Source organism: Chelonia mydas, chromosome 2 (genome assembly GCF_015237465.2).
Source record: "Chelonia mydas isolate rCheMyd1 chromosome 2, rCheMyd1.pri.v2, whole genome shotgun sequence".
In the NCBI taxonomy this organism is placed as follows: domain Eukaryota; kingdom Metazoa; phylum Chordata; order Testudines; family Cheloniidae; genus Chelonia; species Chelonia mydas.
Window position 1 is genome coordinate 173,480,891 of NC_057850.1, and position 13,150 is coordinate 173,494,040.

Below are 13,150 nucleotides of genomic sequence, written 5' to 3' on the forward strand. Positions count from 1 at the left end.
AGGACTAGCTGCAATGGCTGCTGCTCACACTGTCTCCAAGGTAACGTCCAAGAGCCACCTGATTAGCAGCTGGTATGGCTGGCTCTGGGGCGGTCCCCAGGATTGCTGCTCTGGCACTTCCCGGGGCCGCCCCCAGGACCGCTGTTCGGGCAGTCCGCGGGACCAGCCGCACCGGCCACTGCTTGGGCGGTCCCTGGAGCCTGCTTCCCAGGGTTGCTTCAGCAGTGGCCGCTGCGGCTGGCCGTGGGGTGCCCGAGCAGCTGATCCTGGGGCCAGCTGCTCAGGCAGCCCTGAAATCAGCCGCACCAGCTGCTGCAGAAGTCATGGAAAGTCACGGAAAGTCATGGAATCTGTGACTTCCTCGACCTCAGTGAAAGAATCGCAGCCTTAACTATGATGTATGGTTCTTGTCTTTCTGTGTTTCTGTAAACCACTTAGCCCACCGTCAGACACTGTAATGAGGTGACTATGTTTAAAAATAGCAACTTCTTTCTCAATAGTGTATTTAGACACTTCACTGTGGACTTAAGTTTAAGAATTGGATTTTTAGTCCTGCTATCCCTGCAGAGTCAACACACCTAAGAGTGACAGAACTGAATTCTGTTCTTCTTTTTGCATCAGATGCCGTATTGCTTGTAAAATTCCAAAGCTAGTTGAAGACACTCATGTTACATAGGTGACTGGGGACATAATCTGAAGACAGTGTTGTGTGGATGTAATTGTTGAAGGCATAACTTAATTTAGCCCTGCAGGACCATTATTACCAGTGTGACGGGGTGGACCGGCCCCGCACGGGGACTGAGAGGGTTAACCCTTCCCTCCTAGCAGACGAAGCCATGCCCCTGAGGCTCTGCTGGGCATGCTCTGCCTGGAAGTCAGGTATAAAAGCCTGCAGAGCTGTTCAGTCAGGGCTGGCAGCTGAGGAGGAAGGATGCTCAGCAGAGGCTCCAGCCCAGGAGCCGTTACAGCCCTTACCGGGGAGAGCTGAAGAGCCAGGAACCTGGACCAGAGGCCCACAGCTATCGGAACCCCAGGAAGCATCTGGTGCTGAGAGCCTTGGAGACCCTGATGCCACAGGGACTATGGCGACTGGTAGGAAGAGACCCAGGGAAGGTAAGGAAGGGAGTGGTACCTCCCACCACTATGAGGTCAGCGTGTTTCGGTCGGATTCCCCGCTGACCCAGTAGTGGATCTCTCCGCCCCTGACAGGGCCCTGGATCAGAGCCCGGTGAAGGCGGGTGGGCCTGGGCTCCCCTACTGGGGGTCACTACCCCTCCCCTTTTTTTCATGAGATGACATAATTCTCTGACCCCTTGCTTGCCTCAGAGGATTTAGAGAGACTCTGGCCATTGGGGCATACTGCTCTAGGAGCATACTATATGGACTCCGGCTGCTGGGCCGCGCTCTCCCAGTAGGGGGAAAGAGTTTAGGGGGACTCTGACCATTGAGACACACCGCACGGACTACGGGAGGGGTAGTAGGACAGATGTAGGTGCAGAAGGGCGGGGTTACCCCTCCCCCCGCAGATAAAAGGGGTGGATGAAGTACAAAACCCGCCACAACAAGTAATAAAGTAATCTGCTTTGCAGTACAACTCCCATCTTGGGGGCAATATGGCCCTGCTTCTGGTTGTTAGACTAATATTTAATATTTCTCCAAATTCTTCCACCTCTTGTTTAGAAATGGACACCAGAAGTCCCAAGGGGTCTCCTGAGGATGTAATGCTTCAATGTACAGAGTTTGTTGCTCCATGACTAAAGGAGAATTTCTCATCACTTGTTGCTGGAATGGCTTTTTGTATGGTCCATAATTTTTTCTTAGTTTTCCCTCCTTTCCCCTTGATGTTCGATCTTTTATCTTCTTCACTTTATTGGAACCACTTAAAATCTTTGGAGAAACATAGGATCAATTTCAGTAGTGGTTTACACCATTGTAAGGTCTCTGGTGGTACAACTTCTTCCCAGGGGGAGTGAGTTATGGCAATGCAAAGTGGCTATAGTCCATTTTCAGATGGTTGTATGTTTATGGGAGTGGGGGGAGAGGGGTTCACTGTGACCCACCAAAGTGGGTGATGCTGTCTGAAAATTAATATGCTTTGGACTGTGGGAGATTCTCTGCCTCTGTGAGGAAGGATCTGCCTACAGTTTTCCAGTGGAACTGAAAATCTCCTTCCTTCCAGCAGAACATTTGTGGGGGGAAAAAAGCAATGGTAACAGTGCCAGCCCTCCACTGATATAAATCTCTCCTACGATGGCTAGGTCTTTACTTCATTGCATCTAGCTTGGTGCTTATATATATAGTTACTTGCAAATATAGTATCTGGAACATTTAGTTACGCAAGTATTAATTGACAAAATTCCCTGTTCTTGACATACTTTGAAATCTGCTACACAAACTTGTGGTGCTTGCTACTTTTGTCAGGTCAGGGGTTTTCCAGGAATAGCAAAAATACCCTTTGACATTAAAAGAAATGAAACTTATTGGTCCTGATAAAGATTTTTGTTTGAGTTGCACTTAATCACTAACTGCATTGGTTTCACATACTTCTTTGCTCCTACATATCTTTATAAGTGGTGGTTATGGTGATGCATTTTGCATACAGTGTATTTCCATTCACCTCCCTGTTGCCACTTTTATCAACACACCCATCATGTATTTAAATGTGACCGCTGCTATCCTGATTAGATTTGGAATGTGGTGATTACACATTTCACATTTTCTCACACATTTACTTTTTCACTCACAAAGATGTGTATTTCACAGCTTGGTTTTGCTTGCGATCTCTCTCACAGAGTTCACTTCCGAATTTCACCTCTCAGATTTTTCATTTGCTGTTATAATTGCTGCTGCCTCACATATATCAATTCCATAGAATTAAAATTTTGCTCATGTAACTTTCTAGCCTCATCGTGTGTAATTCTCCCTCCCCACCACTGCTATTATGTTACAAACAGTGACCTCCCAGAAAGCACATACAAATCTTCAGCCATTCAGATGGCTTAACTGACTGAACATTAGTGCCCTTCCCCAAAAGAGGTGTCGTGTTGGGGAGCGTAATGTTTAGCAATCCTGTGACAGCAGTGAACAGGCTGAGAATTCCACTCTCAGGTAGCAATGTACCATCATTTTTCCTTACCTCTTTTTGTGACTGTGTGAGTTTCCACATCACTTATTGTTCAGTCAAATTAAAATGCATGACGTGGTGTAATATCCGGTCAGCCACCCTGAAGAGAACTATTGCTGGATGTCAGAATGGTGCTACAGCATTTATGCAATTTTTATTTAGTAAAAGATTGCATATTGTGAACATACATCGTGGAATTATACAGACTATTACAAACATTTGGGTTACATTAATTAATCCCACTCTATTGAAATGTATGAGTTGGAGTAAAAAATCAGATATACAAAAGCAAATTATTTCTTGTTCGGATCTCCTGGTTATTTCAGGATAATATGAACAATATCATTATATATTATACTTTAGAATATAATTATTATGATGGCAGCTCTGGTCGTGACTTTAGCTGAGGTTGTGTTCCAATTTCCATTTAAAGCAGGAATACCTCCCCTCTGCTAAATAATTAAAATATTGTTGTTTTTCACTAAATTAGGGTCAATTGTTCTCCATAGACTAAATTTTCATAATTATCTTCTTGATTAATTACTTAGGTTTTTTATACATAAACTCTTTAAAAACACACCTATTTTGAAATTTGGGCTTGGCTGCCAGGCCAAATGATCTAAAAAAATACAAAACATACTTTCAAATTTGGCCTGGTAACAAGGCTTGCTTACAACACAGGTACATTTCTTCTAACAAGTCAGAATTCCTTTTCAAGTTATTTCCAATAATTGTCATAACTGTTTTTTATTTTGTGATACTGAATGCCAACAAATAACATACCCTGGAAAGGGAGAGATTTTGACTCAACTGCACCCCTTTGGGTGAAACTAAGGAACTGCAACAGAAGGAGAGAAACCAGTAACTACACTGTGTATGATGTGGGTGTATTCTTAGAAGAATTACTTAAACTACATATGATTTTTCACAGTGTATGAACAGTATATTTACTTCGTGTCAACATTTTATTTAATGTGTTTACTGTATGTAACTCTATCTGTTCTGAGAATAAAATTTTACAAAATTTTAATATAAAGCAATTTTTATTTAATTTGTGTATTTGTAGGAAAGACTTGAATGAAAATATGTGCTTGTGAGCCAAACCAACAAATTTATTATTGTTATTATAAAACATTTATATAGTGTTGTAAAGGTATAAGTTGCTCTATAGACCCTATACAAAGTATATTCTGCACACCAAAGATGACATAGGAAAAAAATACAAACACAAATTTATTTTCACCTTCTCTCCCTGGTGTTATGGCCTTTGTTGACAGTTCCAAACTCTTGTTGTTGCACATGAGAATTACTCAGTTTCTCTCAGTCCAGGATACTACTGAGCAATAAGGAGGGAGTTCTAAGCATGAGGGAAGAAGGCTCAGAGAGGCGAATGGTAGACATCAACACAAGGGATATTAAGGAGAGCAGCAGTACACTTTGTGTATAGCAATAGACAGTGAAGCAAAAGGAAATGAAAGGTGAGATATATGAAAGGGTGAGGTTATGCAGTCTTGAGGTGAAAATGTGGGCAGAGCCGTGAAAAAGAATTAATCAGATAATTTATCCAGCTAATACTACCAATTTGCCAAATGATTCACTTATTATTCAGCTGACTCTATATGGAAAGTTTGAACTTGATGCAGAAGGCAAAAAGAAATGGAAATAGGAATTAACCATCCACTGTTCTGAGCTACAGATATCAATGATATGTGTTATATATTGGGACATGCACAAGATAGTAGATCTGTGTAGGCTTAAGTATCTTCCACAAAGTGATTTTTTTATGTGCCTGATAGTGGGTAATTCTAGGTTTTAAAAAATCCCCACTGCTCACCATGCATCTATAACTGTGAAATATAACTGGCTGCTCAATCACACCACATATGCTAATCTCATCCCATCCCAGCCAGAGTTTCTATCTTTTTCACTTGCCCAGATCACAAAATTCTGTTGGACTAATTTTATCCCAGGAACATTCTGAGAGGCCAGACTATGGCCTTCAAAACTGGGCAAAAGTATCATAGAAAAGGACATTATTGTTACCTTGGAGACTAAAATAAATGACCTGGAGAAACAACACAACTGCTGTCTGAATAATATTCTAAGATAAATTATCTGTAGCGTTAACTAAATGAGCTCTTGAAAAAATTGGACAAGTCTGTGAAGAAAGAGAAAAAACACTGGCTTTTGATTTGAACTGCCAATGCTGAATATAGTGCCCAGTGGTATGTAATTATTTATGGAGACATTTTTACAGCACAGGAAAGAGATAAATCAGACCTTTCCCTCCCACAATAAAGCTATTTTCAAAAGAGTGAGTTCAGGGGAAAAAATTTAAGAAATACATTTACTGCTTGCTTTTTAGGAGTTGTCAGTTGAGCATTGAACTAGAAAGCCACATTGCAGCGTAGGCCCAAAATTCCTCAATGAAGACCTGCAGAACCACCACATTCTATCACAGATTGTTGTTAATAAATAACATATAAACAGTATACATAACATATACAGATCTAGGAACTTCAAAAATCTATATATTTTATTATATAAGCCACTATTCACTGACTTTGTGTTTTATTTTTTTCTCTCCACATTCCTTACAAATCATCTTGGGCTATTGCTTCTTTTCCCTCTGGGGCATGGGATTGGAACCTTTGTCTCCCTTGTGACACAGCACAGTTTCCACTAGTCTGCTAGGTTGGCCCTGTGAACACTGGTAAGTATTTCACCCACTCAAAGAATCTATGTTATTTTGCTGGTACTGTGTTTAAGGCATATAAAATAAATAGATACACATAATTTATAATGCTTTTTGACTTGTCTCCATAAATTATTATTTTAAAAAAATACAGACAAAGCCATATGTTTTCCTCCCACCTAAACACTTTAGTGTGGAAGATGGTCTCTAAAAATGAACAAACCTAACAGCATGCAAGTTTGTCTCGAAGCATAATAATCTTTTGCTTAAAGAAACGGCTTCCGCTTATAACAAATGACAGCAAATCAAGAGTGCTGATGGCAGTTATACTCAGACAGATATCATTGTAAATTGCTAGTTGTTTTTCTTTCATGTGCTGTATGTAATAGAGCCTAAAGAGGTGATATGGAAGGAAACAAATGATTATCACAGATATGAACATCAGGCTTTTAATCTGGGCCCACAATTCTTGATGTGACCAGACAGAACCTGGAAGCTTTTTCACCACCTTTAGAATGATGAAGACTTGCAAGCCCAAGAGGACGCATGTGATGGCAGCTACGGTGGCAATTATGACATAGTTCAGTGCTTTCACACTCTCCATCTTGAGTTCTTGTTGGAACGTAAAACATGTGTTATTTCCATAATCCCCAGACATCCCATACCGAGCACTGAACAAGGGCAGCACAATCACAAGGGCCACTATCCACACTGTAGCACTAGCAGCCACAGCGTGCAGCTTCCTGTAGAACTCCACCTTGTCCTTCCATTGAAAGAAAATGAGCCACCGGATAACGAGCGTGATTATGTAGAATAGAAGAGTGAGGTACATGTGGATGTGCATCATAGCACTCACTGCTTTACAAAAGGCCAGCCCAAAAATCCACTTCTGACTGATATAATAATAAAGCCGAAACGGCACAGTCAGGAGAACCAGGCAGTGCAACACCACGAGGTTGACGATCACCGCCGTGGTCACTGACAGAGTGTTCATTTTAACCAGCAAAAATGACATTGCGATGGCTCCAATTGTACCTCCAATAAATGCCACTGTATATATAGTAATCAATATGTAACGTGCAATGTCAGAATGAATGGTACCGGCCTGAGGTGTACCCACAGATGCATTCAGCAAGGTTGTAGTCTCTCCAGGCATGGTCCTGTAAATTTCTCTTTTGGACTCTATAAAAGAAGACATTAATGTCATTAAAGATTAAAGTGAGATTTAAAACTGAGAGCTACCATCTGAAAAGCAAACTGAGTCTTCAGCCCAGTTCTGGCTCCAGGGAGCATATATATATATATATATATATATATATATAATCCTAGAAATGCTTGGATTACTTCATTTCTGATATCAGTTACTGTAAATGATTTTCCCCACTACTGAAATGTCCTCTGTTAGGAAAGGCAGTTCAGAGTTCCTACTAGTTAGGAAAGAATGGCTGCAAAAGTTGAATTTAAAGATGGAAAAAACCCAAGCAGATACATAGGCTAGAGGGAGAAGCTGATTAAGTTATGAAAATGTTACCAGCCATGTACTTAAAAACAGTTATTAATAAATATTTCAAAACAAAGGTAGGCAAAAAAGATCTGCTGCCTGGCCAAATTGAGTATGATCCTTATGGGGAATGACTGCCGAGGAAGGAGTACTGCAGAAAGAGATCGGGGGGGAGGGGGTCATAGTGGACCACAAGCTAAATATGAGTCAACAGTGTCACACTGTTGCAAAAAGAGTGAGCATCATTCTGGGACGTATTAGCAGAAGTGTTGTAAGCAAGACACGAAAAGTAATTCTTCCACTCTACTGCATGCTGATTAGGCCTCAACTGGAGTACTGTCTCCAGTTCTGGGTGCCACATTTCAGGAAAGATGTGGACAAATTGGAGAAAGTCCAAAGAAGAGCAATAAAAATTATTAAAGGTCTAGAAAACATGAGCTGTGAGGGAAAATTGAAAAAACTGGGTTTGTTTAGTCTGGAAAAGAGAAGACTGAGAGGGGACATGATAACAGTTTTCAAGTATATAAAAGGTGGTTATAAGGAGGAGGGAGAAAAATTGTTCTTCTTAACCTCTGAGGATAGGACAAGAAGCAATGGGCTTAAATTGCAGCAAGGGAGGTTTAAATTGGACATTCAGAAAAACTTCCTGTCAGGGTGGTTAAGCACTGGAATAAATTGCCTAGGGAGGTTGTGGAATCTCCATCATCGGAGATTTTTAAGAGCAGGTTAGACAAACATCTGTCAGGGATGGTCTAGATAATACTTAGTCCTGCCATGAGTGCAGGGGACTGGACTAGATGACCTCTCGAGGTCCCTTCCAGTCCTATGATTCTATGATTTTTATCAGTCCTTTGTGTTAACAGCTCAGATCTTTATTATAGAGGATCTACTTGGTGATCAAAAAGAAGACACAAGTCATTAGAATCCTGCTATTTATTCATTAGAGTTAAGGATTTTTAATTTATTTATGATATAAATATTCTATTTAAGAACCAGATTCTACAGTTAATCACATGCTGCTCCATCGAAGTCACAAATATTAAATGTGACTGAGAGCAGAGTTTTGCTCAGGGATCTGTACATAATGAATTATATAAAATGTGTGTTATAGATATTAAATATTTAATATAAATAATATTTCTTCCCAGGTGCTAAAAGAGAGGGTAAGTATCATTCTGATGCTCTAAAAGGCTCACATTTACCACATATATGTTATGTTGTATTTTCACATAGGGCCAAATTCAGAAGTATTTATGTGCCCTTGAAAGGACCAAAAGCAAAGTGAAAATTGTAGTTCTGCTGTGTAGATGGGGACATCTTTGCAGTCCTGGAGGACTATTAAGACATGCAGCAGAAGAGAGAGCCATGGCAGGTCTCTACAGCTCACTGGAAAGACGAGATCTTGACATGTTGGAAGGTGATGTGGGATGGGCAGGCCACAGGACCGCATGACCACATACCGTTGGAGCAAGCAGGTAGATTGGATCCAGTGTTCCTTCATATACCCGACAGTAGCTGGATATGGTATGTGTGCCCTGAATTGTGTGTCGGTCCGGGTTCACCCCTGCCAGCTTCCTCCTGCGTCCTTGTGGGCGAAGCACTTTTATTTGAATTTGACTCATGGATCTTACAATGTAAAACCTGACCTGGTTTTCTTTTAACACCAAAGCAGTGTTAGCTTTGCAATATGATAAGTAGTTCCTCTATCTATTGTATCACTGATCTTTTAGGTGATTTCCATTTTAAACAATACACATTTTGACAGTCAAAAGACTATTTAACAATTTCCTCATTTGTGGAAAAGAGGAAATGCCTTTGATATTTCTAACAGCAGGTTTCAGTTGCAATGGGACATTAACAATGTGATATTTCTCAGTGACTTCATTTTTTGATAAAGATTTTAGCTATTAACATGTTTTTAGCATGCCTATCATTGTAGTATCTGAGCTCTCTTTATAGGCTGGCCACTATTTGAAAAGTCAACACTTACTTTAACTGTTACCTCAACATATCCAAAACACCAATTATTTCACTATATCTAGTATCAGCAATAACCAGGGGACCTTAGATATTGTAGAGGAATTACTGGTAAATATTAACTCCCTAATGGTTGACTCTGTATTTTAGAGGTTAAAATTATATTTGTAGCTCAAAATGAAGTTCTCTCATTATTTTTCCAGTAAATTATGAGCAAGTAAAATGTGTTGCAAAAGAGATTTTTTTCTGTAAGGAACTACAATATACAGCATATTTCGACTATGGTACTGGAAAGGAAAGAGTACAAGTTCCTTCCTATTCTAACTGTTGCCTCTTCTATAACATTGCATTTTAGCTTTAAAATGTTCATACCAGAAGGGATTAGCAATAGCTGTTTGTATGTCAATTTTTTAAGTTGTCAAACTGTAATTAGAAAATATGTCACTATAATGTTGCATTATCAGACAGTCTCAAATTAGAATGTGTATTTACAGTTTTAAAGTACTACTATACTAAAGGCAACTGCTGCAAATCTGGATTGCTATGACAGACATATGATTATCTGCATCATTAACAGTAGTTCTGTGGTTGGAGTTGGATGACCCCTGGTGGTTGCTTCTCAAGTTCAAACAATGAAACCTTTTCAGAATTCACATAGAAGAAACCAAGTAGAAACACCACATTTTGAATTTTTCACACACCTCTGCTATTGAGACGGTGAAAAACTTACCTATGTCCCTCAGTGCATGCCAATGCATTGTAATGCAAGTTCCTACAGCATTATGGAGAATCTACACACCATCCTTGCAATAATTCTGCAGGAAGGCTCATCTTCATTGTGTGTACAAAGCATTCACTAACAGTGATGTTAAAGCACAGAAAATCAGCTTATCTGGCCACCACTGTTACAGCCATCCAGTTGAAACCTATTTATCTTGAGAATACATAACGTAGCACAACACAGCATAATATGCTTCACAGAGAAAATTGCTACCTTCTCATAAGATGCAGTTTCCTACTGTGCAGACACCTGAACAGCCAGAAAACATTGACCAGAATGGCAAGTGCCAGGTCTTACAGACATAACTTTTAGCAGGAGACACATGGAATGAGAACATGAAGTCTTACGTATTGAAAGGTAAATGCTTTATTACTTAGACCATGATCTTGGAACCTGCGTGCAGCCCAAGAAATAGACTCTATATGAGGGTCAAAGGGCAGACAAATAACTGCTACAGGCTGAGAATCACAGAGGAAACCACTCTGTGGCCACTAGTGCTGCCTCAGGGTTGCATTAGCTTCTGAGAGAGATGACTCCCATGTAGTTTCCCCACTCAGATTATGTAGTTGCAGATCTGCTGGCTCAGTCCCACCTCCAAAAGACTCCTCCACACTATGGATTCGCTGCAGGATTGTGTTTTGTTGCTGCACAGGGTTCCCTCATTCTGGCCTTCACCTCTGTGTTGCAGAATTACATTAGCTTGCTACGCCCATGAAGATGGAGGGGGATTGGACTGACTCTGTAATATATATGTTCAGGGCTCTTCAGGGAGGGGCTTGTGTTTCCTTCCTTTCCTGATTCCCTCCCAGCCAGGCTACATCATGGTCAGTGGTATTATGTGAGATCAGAAGCAAATCTCAAATCCTTCTCTACACTAAATGTCTTGTCATTTGGCTAAACTTTTGGGAGACAGGGGTTTTGAAGAACAGTAGCACAAGGGCACACAACCACCTCATTTGGATCATATAGAAGCCAAAGAAGCATCTACTGATGTTGGGGACCTTCAGGAAATCGTCAAAACAGCAGTAATTTGTTTCAGCAGAGGAGGTAGCAGATTGTGCAGGGCAGGAGTCCAGAAACTAGAGTCTTTCATAATAGTGATTGACAAAAAGATTTTTATGATAAATTTGAGTATTGATGTTCCATAAATTCATAGATTACATTATTAATTATTATGTATTATGAATATGGCACAGGCCATAGGACTTCCCTGAAGTCATTCCTGTTTGAACTACAACATATGTTTTAGAAAAACATCCAATCTTGATTTAGAATTTCCAATGACGGAGAATCCAATACAGTAACTCCTCGCTTAAAGTCGTCCTGGTTAATGTTGTTTCATTGTTACATTGCTGATCAATTAGAGAACATGCTCGTTTAAAGTTGCACAATGCTCCCTTATAACATCGTTTGGCAGCCGCCTGCTCTGTCCACTGCTTGCAGGAAGAGCAGTCCGGTGGAGCCAGCTGGTCGGGGCTTGGAACCAGGGTGGACCGGCAGCCCACCATCAGCTCCCCGTTCCCCTAAGTTCCCTGTGCGGGAGCCGCCCAGCAGGCTATCAATTGCCCGGCAGTTCAGCTGTCCCTCTCCCCACTGCCGTGTGCTGCTCCTGCCCTCTGCCTTGGAGCTGCTCCTGGGAGCCTCCTGCTTACTGTGCGGGGGGAGGGGAGGGCTAATGTCAGGGTGTCCCCCTGCTCCTGCACCCCGCTTACCCCTTCTCCTTAGAGCAGGGTGGGGACATGACAGGGCTCAGGACAGAGGGAGCTTCCTGGCAGCAGCTTCTGTCTCAACTTGCTGATCTACTTAAAAAGGCAGTGTACTTAGAGTAGGGTCCGCATACTTAAAGGGGCAATGAGCATCTCTCTCTCACACACACACACGGTGTATGTCTCTGTCTCTGTCTGCCATGCTGTCTCCCCTCCCTCCATGCTGCCTTGTAGAGTGTGAGGCTACATTAACAACAATGGGTTAACCTTTGATGGCTCAGCTGATAGCTAGTTCATCATTTAGCAGTAAGTCATTCCCTGGGAAATATCCCACTCTCTGATTCCACCACCTCAACCAAACTTCACAATCATCATTGCTGTGTACAGCATTAAATTGTTTCTTTAAAATTTATACTCTGTGTGTGTGTATATATATATATATTTTTTCAACAGACAAAAGACTATAATATATATATATATGGTGAAAAAAAATTCCCTGGAACCTAACCCCTCCTATTTACATTAATTCTTATGGGAAAATTGGATTCATTTAACATCGTTTTGCTTAAAGTCGCATTTTTCAGGAACATAACTACAACGTTAAGTGAGGAGTTACTGTACAACCCTTGGTAAACGGTTCCAATGGTTAATTATCCTCACTGTTAAAAAATTAGCACCTTATTTCGAGTCTGAGTTTGTCTAACTTCAATTTCCAGCCACAGGATCTTATTATACCTTTGTCTACTAGACTGAAGAGCCCATTATTATCAAATTTCTGTTCCTCATGTAGGTACTTATAGACTGCGATCAAGTTGCCCCTTAACCTTCTCCCTGTTAGACTCAAGGAGCTCAATCTATTTAGCATATCACTATACAGCATGTTTTCCAACTCTTTAATCATTCTCGTGGCTCTCTGAACGTTCTCCAATTTATCAACATCCTTCCTGAAATATGACCACCAGAACTGGACATAATATTTTAGAACCGGTTGCACCAGCGCCAAATACAGAAGCAATATAACTAGGGCTGTCGATTAAATGCAGTTAACTCACACGATTAACTAAAAAAAAAAATCATGATTAATCACAGTTTTAATTGCACAATTAAACAATAGGATATCAATTGAAATTTATTAAATATTTTGGATGTTTTTCTACATTTTCAAATATATTGATTTCAATTACAACAAAGTGCACAGTGTTCACTTTATATTATTATTCTTATTACAAATATTTGCACTGTAAAAATGATAAAAGAAACAGTATTTTTCAATTCATTTCATACAAGTACTCTAGTGCAATCTCTTTATCGTGAAATTGCAATTTACAAATGTAGATTTTTTTTATTACATAACTGCACTCAAAAA

The 13,150-nt window shown here is 40.5% G+C and overlaps 1 protein-coding gene and 1 long non-coding RNA gene across 6 annotated transcripts in view; one reads left to right on the plus strand and one right to left on the minus strand.

Moving 5' to 3' along the window:
• Positions 1-733: 733 nt before the first annotated feature.
• On the plus strand, positions 734-5,590 carry LOC122464650. The gene is made up of 3 exons (XR_006288868.1): positions 734-1,113; positions 1,681-3,440; positions 5,464-5,590. It is a non-coding gene; the product is annotated as an uncharacterized LOC122464650 (long non-coding RNA).
• The window catches only part of GPR141 (G protein-coupled receptor 141), a 40,155-nt gene continuing 32,055 nt past the window's right edge, over positions 5,051-13,150 (minus strand). For all 5 annotated transcript variants that reach the window (XM_037890048.2, XM_037890046.2, XM_037890045.2 and 2 more), the window contains one exon: positions 5,051-7,001. In XM_037890048.2, coding sequence (XP_037745976.1) covers positions 6,043-6,975 — 933 coding nt within the window. In that variant the 5' untranslated portion in view covers positions 6,976-7,001 and the 3' untranslated portion in view covers positions 5,051-6,042. The remainder of the gene's footprint in view (positions 7,002-13,150) is intronic.